The sequence below is a fragment of the Chelonoidis abingdonii genome, chromosome 2 (genome assembly GCF_003597395.2).
Source record: "Chelonoidis abingdonii isolate Lonesome George chromosome 2, CheloAbing_2.0, whole genome shotgun sequence".
In the NCBI taxonomy this organism is placed as follows: domain Eukaryota; kingdom Metazoa; phylum Chordata; order Testudines; family Testudinidae; genus Chelonoidis; species Chelonoidis abingdonii.
In genome coordinates this window covers 116339283-116353913 of record NC_133770.1, presented here as the reverse complement: position 1 = coordinate 116353913, position 14631 = coordinate 116339283, and the positions used below count along the sequence as shown (strand labels likewise).

The window sequence follows — 14631 nt, the reverse complement described above, 5'->3', positions numbered from 1 at the left end:
ATTAGAAATCATTGTTTGCAAATGAGACTAAGGAGAGGAATTGACAACTCGCTCTAGGAAAGGAATGCAAGGTACATTACTCTCTGCTAATATAGGAGATGACACATGGCATGGAATTTGGCAGCATTTTGCAGAAAGATTTTCACGAGGTTGTCTGCTTGTTGTGAATATCCAGTGTGTCTCAAACAAATGTGCTTCTTTGAAATTAGGCTCTGCTTTTACAACTCTTTCCTTAGTTAATCAGATTTAGTATCGCAATGGAGAAAAATTCTCCCACAAGTGTAGAGACCCATCTGTCTCACACTATTTTGCAGGGTCGCCCAGAGGATTCAGGGGGGCTGGGGCAAAGCAGGGGAACTGCAGCACTTGTACTCACCCGGCAGCACTGAAGCCCCTCACCCCGTCACCAAAATGCTGCTGAAGACCTGGAGTGCCGCTGGGTCAGGGCTGATGGGGTCCCTGCGAGGCCAAGGGCTTGGGGCAAATTGCCCCACTTGCCCCTACACCCTCTGGACAGCCCTATTATTTTGAGACAGGAGAGATCAGGAACTTATTTACAAGGTCAGCAAGTGGAAGACTGAGAAACAACTGTGAGGGGACAGGTATTTGAGAAGATAATAAGTGGGACAGATACATTGGAAATGAAGGTTGGTCTTATGGTTTAACCACAGTTTTGATAGTCAAGAGACTTAAATTCTAATCAAGGTTAGAGGTGAAAGTAAGCTGGTATGGTCCAGTACGCCATGCCAGACCGCACTGGCTTCTGCGGTGGGGATTTAAAGGACTCTGGGCTGCCCACAGCTCTAGCGGCAGGGCTGGGGTCGGGTTTTAAAGGGCTCAGAGCTCCCCACCGCTGCAGGCAAGATTTAAAGAGCTTGGGGCTCCCCGCTGCAGCAGGAGCTCCGTGCCCTTTAAATCCCAGCCCCAGCCCGGCACAAACTTCTTTGTGAACTTGACTTCTCTGTGCTTCAATTTATTCAGACCTGCATCACTAGGATGTTGTCAAGCTTAATTAATCACTGGTTTTAAAGCAGCTTGAGTTCCTCAGAAAGGGTTATAAAAATGCAAATACTATTAATGTTTATTCAGCACAAAGTCCAATTTGATGAGAGGCGGTCATTGATGGCAGGGTCAGAGAACTACTGGGAAATGTGAATTGATTCAGTTGAGCTCTCTAGTGTGTGAGAGAGCTTGAAAGCTGCAGAGGAATCGAGACAGAAAGGAAGCTAGAGGGAAAGGGGTCAAAGTAGTCTATAGGAATACTTAAGACTGTAGGAATGATGATGTTTGGAAGAGAAAATAATCAATTGTGTCAATCAAGTCAGAGAATTTCTGAAGAACAGTTAGATAGATTTTAAAAAGAAGTTAATTGTCCATCATTATTTCTAGATTAGACAATTTCAGAATGTGGAGTGTAATGAAGGAGAAGAGTTGATCATGAAGGAAAGATTAGCATGAATTTGGGTGGGAAGTATTTGAATTATGGGTAGGCAATGTCACCCACCTTCTCATCAAATTTGGAGGATTTTTCAGAAAGAAGGTAAACTAACTTGAGGATCCTCAGAGGGAGGAATGAAATGAGTGCTTATGTTGCCAGGTCTCAGTCAGGCATGTGACAATTCTATCATCAAGGAGGTGTCATGTGCCAATAGAGATTTATCGTTAACAAATCAGACAATCAGAGCAAGTCTATAATGGTGGGTGATAGACTAAAAGGAGGTGGGTGGTTTTGATATGGATAATGTCATTATAATAATGACATAGGAGTGGAGGAAGGTTAATTCCTAAGGTAGTATAATGAAGAAAGCTAGAGTGAGTTGCTAAAGAGAATAAGAACTGGCAGTGAGCTGAGGTTATTGGGGAAAAGCAATGACTGAGGGTGAGGGAAAGAAATAGTGTCAGGTACAGCAGTGAGAATGAGAGGGAGTGTGGGGGTCAAGAGAAGGTAGTAGCAGTAGAGAAGGTTGGTAACCAAAGACAGACGGAGAGAAGCAGCTAAGAGGAGGGTAAGTAGACAGGGAATGGAGAGAAGAGAGATGGATGAGGGTAAGGAGAAGGTTGTGTTACAGAGAATGAAGATATGAGAGGCTATTGAGAGGGATTGTTATGGGAATTGTAGCCACAGCCAACCCACAGAAATTCCAGTCATGTATTAAATTGTTTGAAGGAGCTGTCTTTGGGAGGGTGAGAATGCATCGGTTGAAATGTAGAAGAATGCACTGGAAACATGGTGAATGTGAAGATAAGAGGAATCGTATCGGCAACCCAAGAGAAAATGAAAGCAACAGGAAAATTACACGTGGAAGAAATCAATATTTTGAAGTGTAGTTAAAATAATGCATTTATGGAGATTCAGGTCAGAATTTTCACCTTTTGATTTTGAAGCTTTGAAAATCTCACCTTCATTGTATAATGCCAATGCCAGGTGCCCCAGAGGGAGTGAAGCTAACAGGCAATGATCAAGTGATCTCTCTCCTGTCATCCATCTCCATCCTCTGACGAACAGAGGCTAGGGACACCAATCTTTACCCATCCTGGCTAATAGCCATTTATGGACTTAAACACATGATTTATTCAGTTCTCGTTAACCTGTAAGTCCTGCCTTCACAACCTCCTCAGGTAAGGAGTTCCACAAGCTGACTGTGCACTGCATGAAACTCTTTTATTTGTTTGAAACCTGATGCCTATTATATTTCATTTGGTGACCCCTAGTTCTTGTATTATGGGAATAAGTAAATCACTTTTCTTATCCACTTTTCTACATTATTCATGATTTTATACCCTGCAATATCCCCCTTAGTCTCCTCTTTTCCAAGCTGAAGAACTAGCCTCTTTATTTTCTTCATATGGGACTCTCTCCAAACCCCCTAACATTTAAGTTGCCCTTTCTGACCTTTTCAGTGCTGAGATCTATTTTTGAGGTGAGGAGACCACATCTGTACACAGTATTTGAGATGTGGGTACCATAGATTAAATAAAGGGCAATAATAATTATCAGTCTTATCTCTATCCCTTTTTTTAATTATTCCTAAATCCTGTTTGCTTTTTTGACCGCCTATGCACACTCCGTGGACATCTTCAGAGAACTATCCATGATGACTCCAAGATCTTTTTCCTGATTGTTGTAGCTAAATTAGCCCCATCATATTGTATGTAATAGCTGGAGTTATTTTTCCAATGTGCATTATTTTACACTTATCCACATTAAATTCATTTGCTATTTTGTTACCCAGTCACTCAAGTTTTGTGAGATCTTTTTGAAGTTTCTACAGTCTGCTTGGTCTACTATCTTGAGTATTTAGTATCATTTGCAAACTTTGCCACTCACTGTTTACCCCTCTTTCTCCAGATCATTTAATGAATATAATTGAATAGGATTGGTCTAGGACTGACCCTTGGGGAACACCACTAGTTACCCCTCTCCATTCTGAGAATTTACCATTAATTCCTACCCTTTGTTCCCTGCTTTAATCAGTTTCAGGTCCACGAAAGGACATCCCCTTTATCCCATGACAACTTAATTCACATAAGAGCCTTTGGTGAGGACTTTGTCAAAGGCTTTCTGGAATCTAAGTACTTTATGTCCACTGGATCCCCCTTGTCCATCATGTTTGTTGACCCTTCAAAGAACTCTAATGGATTAATAAGACATGATTCCCTTTATAGAAACCATTGTTGACTATTGCAAACAGTTTGTTTTTCTATGTGTCTGACATTTTATTCTTAACTATTGTTTCGACTAATTGGCCAGTACCAATGTTAGACTACCAGTCTGTAATTGCCGGATCACCTCTAGAGCCCTTTTAAATATTGGCGTTACATTAGCTAACTTCCAGTCATTGGGTACCGAAGCCATTTAAAAGACAGGTTACAAACTTAGTTAATAGTTCGCAACTTCACATTTGAGTCTTTCAGAACTCGTGATGAATGCCATCGGGTCCCGGTGACTGTTAATGTTGAGTTTATCATTAATTCCAAAACCACCTTTAGGGACACTTCAATCTGTGACAGTTCCAGATTTGTCACCTACAAAGCCAGCTCAGGTTGGGAACATCCCTAACATCCTCAGTTTGTGAAGACTGAAGCAAATAATCCCATTTAAGTTTCTCCGCAATGACTTTATCATCTTTAAGCACTCCTTTGTATTTTGATTGTCAAGGGGCTTCATTGGTTTTTAGGCAGGCTTCCTGCTTCTGATGTACTTAAAAAACATTTTGTTATTAGCCTTTGGAGTTTTTGGCTAGCTGTTCTTCAAACTCCTCTTTGGCTTTTCTTATTACACTCTTGCAACTTCAGTTGGTAGTGTTATATGCTCCTTCTATTTGCCTCACAGGATTGAGCTTCCACTTTCTAAAGGAAGTCTTTTTATTCTCACTGCTTCTTTTACATGGTTGTTTAGCCACAGCGGGCTCTTTTTTTAGTTCTTTTACCATGTTCTTAATTTGGGGTATACATTGAAGTTGGGCCTCTATTATGGTGTCTCTAAAACTCCCTCCGGGGCACCTAGCATTGGCCACTGTCGGTAGGCAGATACTGGGCTAGATGGACCTTTGGTCTGACTCAGTATGGCCGTTCTTATGTTCTTATAAATATCAGAATATAGATTTTCAGTTCTCCAGCCTTGCACCATTATGATGGCCCCCTAAGAAAACTGGAACTCAGTGGAAGATTGCAGTTAAAATGCTGGGGCTACAAAACCAACAGTAAATTACATATTTTTAACAAATGTTTGTATAACATGTATAATTATAGAGTCTCCAAGCTTCACATTTTCATACCAGCAAAACTAAAATCTGCATTTGCAGGCCATTCAAAATAAATAATTGCAAGTACAATGTGAATATTAGATAATAAGGTCTGAAGAGACCACTCTGACCGTCTAGTCTGACTGCATATGAAAAGCAAACTAGCAGACAATTGTTCTGATCCATTGACCTCTGGGTTCTGGAGCCAACACATTCCCACTGCACAACCTTCTTTAGGTACTTGCATGTGTAAGTTTTGCATATACAATGGCTTCATGTTCAAATACTGAGGGCAAAATTAAGGCACCAGTATTTGACAAGCTAGCCCTTACATTTATTTCTTCGGGTGCCAAATTCTGTTCTGGTTGAAGCCAATGTGATCTTTGCCATTGAGTTCAGTGGGAACGGGATTTAGCATCTGGTGTCTGGATTGCGGGTACAAAAAGTGAAAGGAGGAGTGCTTGAACAGAGTAGAGTGGTTAAAAGTCTTGTGCTCAAACCTGTAGCTAGAACACAATAGCACAGTGCATATAAGACAGGATTACAAATTCATTCCCCAGTTTAGCTGGACGTGACCTAAGAAGCCTTTCTGAATTGGCAGATTCTAAAAGAATTTCCACGTCCACATAAAACAGGACTATGAAGGAACAGATTTACCCAGCAAGGCTGGGGAGAGAGCCAGACTATCCCTGCTGACTGTGAGGAGTAAGGACTGAGAAAATGTCAGCTGCATGTTTATAAAAGTAAAGAGATTAACTAGGTCAGGAGCCCAGATCTGGCTTGTTGCATCAATAAAATACCTATTTAATAAACTCAGCAGGTTTAATATTTTGTTTTAAACATGAAAACAGTGTGTCATACATGCTCTTCTCCTGTGGTGATAAATTATTGTTCATCCATGGAAAAGAATGAACTGTGGAAGAGACAATATTAGTTGGCAAAGTCTAGTCATTTTATAAAAGCCTTGGTATTAACCAAACCACATAGCAATTTTGTTGAGATAGTGTTGGGCAATGTGTCATGTAACTTGTGTTAGTAGTGTTTATATGGACAGCAACAATAGGTGCACAGTCCTGGATTAAAGCAAAATCTAAGTACAGACCTTCTCTGAAAAGTGCCTGACAAACTGGCATTGCAGGGTTCCATGTGCATTGTAATTCAGTAAGTGCCAGGTTATTTGCTCACTTTACAAACAAAAAGAAGCAAACTTGCATTGGATTATGACAGCCAATTTTTTTTTTTTTCGTGGTGCTGGTGGTTGTTTTGTTTTGTTTTGTTCACACATCACCACCAGTAATAAAAGTCCCGGAGGCAAAATTATGGCCCAACTGTGCATGGGTAATTGAGGACTTAAAAACCTGACCCAAACCATACTGAAGTCAATGACTTGTGATCAGTTGGCTTTTGCAATGGTAATCGAGGGAACAATATACTCTGCAGCCTTTCTTTTACTGGTGACCATGCGTGAGAAGAAAATAACCCAACTTGACTGCCTGGTTTTTAAAAGAAATGGCTTCTCTGTAAACGGAGCAAATTTGATCTGGAGTCAGTAGTTCTCAATAAACATGGGCTTTCACTATGTTATTTTTATAGTTACTTTTCAGAGTAGAACTGCCCTTCAAAGGTATTTTGAAAATGGAAATACATACATACTGCATGCCAAATCCACTCTGGTAACTTCACTATTACTGTTATACCGGGGCTGATGTTGATCCTGTATATCTATTTGAGGGTTTGCTTACCAATACAGCAAAGCCTATAGAATAGCAAAATGCAAAAATGAAAACTATAAAATGAAAAAGTAATATGAAATAGTCACCAGTGTATGTTTTTAATTAAATACATTTTCAGTCATAATGTTAAATATTTGTACATAATATCAAGTTAGATTTGAAACTACAGGCCATTTAAGTTTTTCCATTTGTTGTTGATGTTTAGTCAGTATTTTTTATTGAGAAATCATTAAAGTTTAAAGAAAATCTAATTTATTTGCAGACTTAGCTGTAAATATTAAATTATGCCTGGCTTGGTGAACATTCAGAAGCACTGTAGCTGGTGTCCAGATTTTCCGTTCCCTCTCCTTCCCCCTGCCTCTTGCACCTCCAAAGCAAGTTAAAACAAAATTCTGTTATATCTTGTAATGAATGGAGCTTCATGCACTTTTAACAACCACAGTGATGAAGACGACCTTCCTCCAGCACTGGCAGCGGCTGCAGCAGCATCGACATCTGTTTCATCAGCATCTCCCGTGTCACAGAAAACGTCACCACAAATGTCAGAAGGACAAACCCAGATATCACCTGGTGCAAAGGTAAGATGCAAAGATGGGGTCATGTAAATAGAGTGAGAAATGATTAGAGATGATAGATATGAAGACAGAAAGTGGCTATGGTTAAATGTTCTTATGAGATGACAGTATTAACTATAATTTTACAGTTGGGAGTAGTTTTTAATATGAAATTGTCATAGCAATATGCTTATACTATATACTGGCAGCAGCTAGAAAATTAGGACATTTAGTACTTGATCCAAAGCCCATTGTAGTCAGTGGGAGTTCTTCCATCAATTTCAATGGGCTTAGGATGTACTCAATGAATATTTACTTGGGTTTCAAAGATATATAATTTTGTTGTCCATCTCTCCAGATTCACCTATCAAAACACATTTAAAACTGTGTGTGTAATTTATAATCTACTTGGCTAATTTATTCTTTAATTAAATATATTTGAAACTATAATTACAAATATTAAATATTTACCCAACTTGTGGGATTTTTTTCTGCCTTTAGAGCCCCACGGATGTTGGAAGTACATTTGCTTTGGAGCCAGGTGACCTTTTGATGGATTTCACAGAAGCCACACCTATGGTAAATAATTCCAGTTTGCAACTAGGGATGTTTAAATGTCTTTAAGCACTATTTGAAAACCAGAATGAATATGTCTTACGTTGCACATGGTCTAATAATCCACTTCTGAAAATCAGACCATACTTTCTTTGTTTGCTGTGCACCCCTTGAAGTCAGCTTAGTGCTTCTGAAAATCAGGTCATTAATGTGCACGTTGTCAAATATCATGGCTGAAGCATTGGAATGAAATTCTTCTATCATGGAGATATTTACTCTCATTTTACTGGGCTGCTCCAATTTGACCAACCTCTTTGGGCTTTCACTATGTTATTTTTACAGTTACTTTTCAGAGTAGAACTGCCTTTTAAAGGTATTTTGAAAATGGAAATACATATATACTCTGGTAACTTCACTGTTACTATTATACCAGGGCTAAATATGTGTGTATGCGTAGCTAGACCTCTCTTTGGGAGTGATCTGCACATCCCATTTCTCCCCTTCCCCCGCCCCAGCTGAGTTCAGAGATCAACCAACAACCACTCCTATATCTGTGACTATACTTTCACTTTTGGTTGGTTCAAAGTACCGCACTTTGTCTTAAAACAGGACAGGCAGCGTCATACATGTTGTTCATTAACTTCCTTCTTTGGAACAATAGACTCTGAAGCACATTTCAGTTTTTGCTTAGAAACCAGGGATGAAGTCCAGGCCCAACTGAAGTCAATAACTAACCTCCCATTGACTTCAGTGGGGACAGGATTTCATCCCAGATTACCAGTGGATGATCTGAAGTATTACACTATGATCCTGAACTGCATTTTCCAAAATAATCTTTACATCACAAATAGGTCAAATACCATGTAGCTCTTCTGCTTGTCACTTTGTCATGTCATCTTTATTGATTATATTAGAAAAAGAAATAGAGGGTGCAGCATTTTCTGGCATGTATTTTTTTTTATTAAAAAACGTTTCATCTATGGGATATCACTAAACTTTTTATTGAACAGCTGGATCCTGTTATGTCATTATATTGTGTGGACATGCCTTTTGCTTCAAAGACGGTATGCTCCATGCCACAAATTCATCCCCGCCCTGGGTTCCATTTAGATAGGCAGTACATTTTCTCCTTCCTCTTTCACAAAATGAAGAAAATTTCACTAAGATCTTGGGGTGCAGGAGGAATGCGATGAACTGCACCAATGCTGCACCCCACTTCCCCTCGCTTCAGAGAGCAGTCCTGGTCCTCCCTTGACCTGCAACTGTGACAGGCCAGAGCATGGTTGTGAAAACTGGTGGAAAGGTTCTTTGTGCATTCATTCCCCAGTCTGAGCAACCCACGCTAAGGCCTGTCTAGCCTTTAAAAAATCCACAGTAAAAGACTAGTTCTCAAAAAGTCAGTACTTTACTTAAGGAAACCTAAGGAACAGATGTTCACTGTGGAGACCTGGAGAAGTTCTGAGAGCCTACACATTTCTTTTCCTGAGCTCAGTTTATACCAAGTCCTTAGTATTTATACAGTTAAATGTAGCGCAGAATCGGATTTATTGTGAGTATTGCTTACTGTTCTTGGAGTGCTCTCAATATATCCTTCACTGGAAGTGATATTTTGGTGTTGGGGCTCGACATGCTACCTCCTGACTTGAGAACTACAGTGGTGGATGGAAAGACTGTAGTCACGGTGATGAGGACAAGTTTGTGGGAGGGGATTTGTCCAGGTACCTGCAAGAGTGGGGAGCTGTGGGAGACTGCAGCTGCTAGAATGGGGTTCAGAAGTGGACACTTGTCATGGGAGTGTAGGGAAGCCTGCAATGCTCTTCCCTCAATTCTGCTTGTCTGGGGATGGGTGGCTCTTTTTAGTATCTTTGGGGGTCACTTGATAGCTCCACTGTCACTTTATAGGCATTGCTTAGCTAATTACTCAACTCCTTCTTGTCACAGTGCTAGCAGCAAATAGCTTGCTCCTGTTGCAGCCACTTGCTACTGGCTCTGGAGCTGAGACAACTGAGAAACCCTTACACTACTGCTAGAGATTCCCAGGATTTTTCTAGCTACAATACTGAGTCCATGATCTTCAACTGCAGAAATAGAGGAGGTTTCTTAGCAATTTCACAATATATTTTGGGACAACATTATCCCATAGTTCAATGTGGAGAGGTAGGAGATGTTCCAGAGCAGCTGCAACTGGAGCAGCCTGTTCAATGCTCCTGCCTCTGCAGTATAGAAGGAGGGACAGAGCTCCTTCTGCAACCCACAATATCTTTGTAAACTGAGTGGCAACATCCTTGCCTACTGAAATGGCAAGAAGCATTATGGCCCTTGGAGTAATACTAAAAGAGGTGGCCACCCAGTTCCAGAGGATGAGGAACAGGATGATTTCAGCTTCACCCCACCCCAGAATATTTCCAAGGTGAATGGACCATTGAGGAAGGGAAAAAGAGGCCAGTAGTCACAGGGAGCAGAGGGAACAGAACGTGAACCTGCAGGATTAGTTTGGCAAGGCACATGCAGACTGAGACAGGCATACAGGTTTCTCAGACCTCCTTCCTGCTCTAATAATGTATAGTGATTGTGGCTAAATTAATTATCAGAGGGGTAGCCGTGTTAGTCTGGATCTGTAAAAGCAGCAAAGAATCCTGTGGCACCTTAGAGACTAACAGATGTTTTGGAGCATGAGCTTTTGTGGGTGAATACCCACTTCGTCAAATGCATCTGACGAAATGGGTATTCACCCACGAAAACTCATGCTCCAATACATCTGTTAATCTGTAAGGTGCCACAGGACTCTTTGCTGGCTAAATTAATGTGATCCCCTTTTGAGCTTACATGTGTATTTCTTATTCTGAAGTACATGATACAGCATTTCAGTGTATTCCTCTGAATTTTTAATTTTTTTTTTTTGTCACTTATATTCAGGAAGTTTAGAAACTTGAGCAACTGATCCACTATAGATTAGATTTTGTAAAAAAGATAATATGGTGTTGCAGGGCCTTCCTTCTTCTGGTGACATGGTATAGGATTTATTCCTTAGTTTGTTTATTCCTTATGCCAACCTTTTTTCACCCCTATTGATCTTATTGCCAAGACTATAGTTCATAAATTGACTTTCAAAAGGTTCCTTGATTTTTCTCAGGAATGGACAAAGCACTACGCACCATCAATCAACTTTTTTGTTTCATTTAACATTTACGAAGGTCACCCTTGTTCTAAAGAGCTGTTTGGAAATTATTGTTTGCAAACCTTTCTCCACAATATTTATTGTGGACTTCAGCACACCTGTCAATTGAGTGTTGAATTAAAAAGCTGTTTTACCAAAGATATGGGTCTAAACCAAAAGCAACACCCCTAAACTATGAGTAAGTTCAATTCCAAACTTTGTGACTTGGGTCCATCCCTGTTTGTTTAGTTGTGGTGGTGACAGCAGCAGGGGTGCAGGAACAATTTGTATAGTAGGGGTGCTGAGAACCACTGAATCAAACTGTGAATCCTGTATATGATGGAAACCACTTCAAGCCAGGAGGCGTGGTAGCACCTCTAGTTCCAGCACTTATGGACAGCAGGTGTTGTCACCTGGGACAGATCCTCAGCTGGCATAGATCCACTGAAGTCAATGAAGCTATGATGATTTATACCTTATGAGGGACTTGCCCCTCTGTATATGTCTTGTAATCGCATCCTAATTGGATCATACACTTGGTTGGCCATGTTGTTTAATATTTCATTTTTGTCCTACAGTCGTTTAAAATATTTCATTGACATCACTTAAATTGTGTGTGCATGGTAGTGTGCCTGAACCTACAGTCCATATTCAGGCAAAACTACCAATTTATCACTAAGTCAGACACAGAGTGAGCTAAACCATTACTACACATAGAAATGTCCCTTTCGTTTTCTATTGCATCAAGTCAAAAGTTTGCTTATTCTTCTGCCCTGTAGTAGTGTTTCTTTTCTTAGTCATATATCTTTTGCTGTGTAGTCTTAAAAACACAGAACAGTAGAGATCTACTTGCATTTTTATGGGTGAAAGAGAACATATGAATATGCATGGAGTTCTTTGAGTGTGAAATTCCTTTCATACTATAGGTTTACAATTACCCAATTTCCTCCATCTTAAAGCCGATGGGTACAGAGAACTGCCATTTGGGCTAATGCATTTGGTAACGCATCATGGTAAAAATCCCAGCTCCACACTGAAAGGAAGCTCACACGGGGTGAACGAAAAGTACAAACCTAGAGGCCATCACAGGAGGCACTGATTATACGCACTGAGTTTATGGATGGAATTCAAACTTCTTAAAGTGCTGTTAGCTCCCTGCAGGTGCCTAGAGGACATGACATGATCCACATGTGGGGATTTGTGGAGGTCATTCACTCCTTCCAACATCTCACAGGGAAACCAAGTCCCATGTTTCCGAAGCAACTTTTTTCTGGATGGTAACAATTAAATAAAATGTAAACTTAGTTGATATTTTTATGTGGAAAAATCATTTCTTCTCCACACACTAAGCTGTAGGATGCAGATTTTAGGTATTGAAAACAGAGAGATGTTTTGGGGCTTGTGAGCGGGCTGCTCTGGCACTTCCTTGTTACCTGTCAGGACATCACTTACCCAGCTGTGGGTCTCTGCCAGTATCTTGCGGTCTCTGGGAGGTCTGAGACAGCAGTGCTTTAGCCCTCTGGCCAAGGCATGCTTCAGTCCTATCCCTTCTGGGGTGTTAAGGTCCAGAGGGAATCAGGAATCCTGCAACTCAAAACAGTCATCCAATGAACCTGTGATGGGACCTTACCCTTCTGTTCAGGGCTTGTCTCTAAACAATCCATGCTTCTGCTGATCTTCCAGGGTCTTGTCATCCTGTCTAGTAAGGGCTTATCTGGCTGGCAACCTAGTCAGTCTCCGGGCTGCAGACAGGCTTCTCGCCGATCGAGAGAAGCAGAGCTCTGCTCTCCTTCCTGGTTAGCCCGGAGCTAGGATAGGTCTCCTTTTAACTCCCTCTCCACGCCTAGCATTTGCTGCAGGTGTAGCAGAGTGGGGCTAACTGGGTCCACAGGCTCTCTTTAACCCCCTTGTTGTCAGTGTGGGGCTTATTTGCCCATCACAGGGCTCCACTATCAAAATACAGCATGTTCTTGTTTTTCTCTCAGAGGTGAGAGAACAAACATCAGTGAAATGAGTGCATGTGACAAGTGACTATAAGAACAAGAGCAAGGCTGTTGAAAGCAGGGAAATACAGATAAAATGAGAGCTAATTTAAACACTATTAAAACTAGGGTATATCACACATAGAGCATGTCTTTACCAAACTCCTATGTAACTTGTCCTCCTCCGGGAACAGAGAGAGAGAGAATCAAATATCTTTCTTCTGTGGATGGGAGGTCAAATCTTGAAATATCCAGTCTTTCTGACTGAAATCTCAGAATTCTGATTGGAATATCTGGTGGGGTGGCAGGATCTGGTTTTGTTTGGTTTGTTTTAATTTTCAGTGATGTGTGCCAGATTGACAACACCTAAGACTGGCCTCCTCTGTTCAGTCACAGAACAGGTTGTTACAGCTCTTCACTCTTGTGGGACAGTCACCAGGCTGCTGTACGAGACCCAACCTTTAGATCCCAGCTGCTTCCAGACTTCCTAAATCTGAGCAACACCCAGACATTCTCTCTAAGTCTGGCTTCTCAAGTACACTTCCAAGGCACAGATTTCTTGTGGGATGTGGGGCCTCGTGGCCCAGCTGCCTTAGGCCCACAGCCAGTACTGAACTCTCCCAGGTCTCTCCAGTAGCTTAGGCACACTCTACCCAGAATTCCTTGCTGGTACACTGTATTACGCTTCAGCTCAGAATTGTGAATTTTCAAAAATATAGGAGATAGGATATTAAATGAGGAGTATTTGTATTGTGGTTTATTAAAACTGTTCTACACTACCAGTGCCTTTTCTACCATATCCATCTCTTTTACACATCTGTAGCTTTTCAAGACCTGGAAATCAAAGCACAAGCTGAAACTATTGCATTTGTGTATTAAATAGATATGATTTGTAACACGGATCTTCTTCTGGATCATCTGGGATGCAGGTGCTAAAACTTTGCATTAATATTCAGGGTAACTATTCCCAAGTCATGCTGGCAAATAGATACAGAAATCTCCAACCAGGAAAGAATGCGGGTAGGAGCCAGCCTCTTTTAGGGCCTACAGTGAACTAAGGCAATAGGACAGAATAAGTCTCAGAGGGAAATATTAGGAACTGCCAACCTTGGTAAATGCGGTTAAGCTGAGGTTTATGCTGTATTCTTGTTTTTGTGTTAACAAAAAAGCCAGACTCCACGAAGGGGTGAGAGTGGACATTAACTCAGAGCCTGTGGACACTGACCTGGAGGATGGGATAGGATCACAGCCAATTCACAATGATTAAATCATTAAAATAAATAGAAAAAAACATTTCGCTGTCATCATGGCACATGCAGTCCATACCTGCTCCTATATGCACTGTAGCAAATGTAGAAATTACTAGTGCCACATGTGCCACCTATTGGTAGAAAGTGGGAAATTATTTCCACTAATTTGTATTTACCAAGATTGTGGTATGAGTTTGTATGTATGTGTGTGTATATATATATATATCTATATATATATATCTATATATATATGTTTGAAAGGTTAAAATGATCATAAATATAATGTATTTTAATTGAAGGTGATTTTGGAACAAATATTTAAACTTTAGAAATACTTGCCATGTATCATCCTCTTGACTTCAGCAAATTTGCAATCCTCTTGACTTCAGCAAATTTGAACAGAATATGAAAGAGCACAGAATTTGATCCATGTAACTTGTAAAGCGTTGAAATGGGAATTAACTTAACTTTGGTTACATTCATGTTCATGCTAACTTTAGGCCTAATAATCTTGAAGACATTAGAAGTCCCAGCATCAAATAGACTGATAGTGGTCTTTGTTGTAATACATGGAAGGAACAGGTAGAAATAGCTCGGGAGTTACACCCAATTTCATCTCTACAAACTTGCCTGTTTGACTATTGGAATTTGTTTG

At 40.5% G+C, this 14631-nt stretch overlaps 1 protein-coding gene across 1 annotated transcript in view; it reads left to right on the top strand.

Annotated features, from left to right (window-relative positions):
• EPB41L4B (erythrocyte membrane protein band 4.1 like 4B) overlaps window positions 1–14631 on the top strand; it is a 305664-nt gene that overhangs the window by 261679 nt on the left and 29354 nt on the right. The window contains 2 exon segments of the mRNA XM_075063387.1: window positions 6921–7056; window positions 7534–7611. Of these exon segments, the coding sequence (XP_074919488.1) occupies window positions 6921–7056; window positions 7534–7611 (214 nt within the window).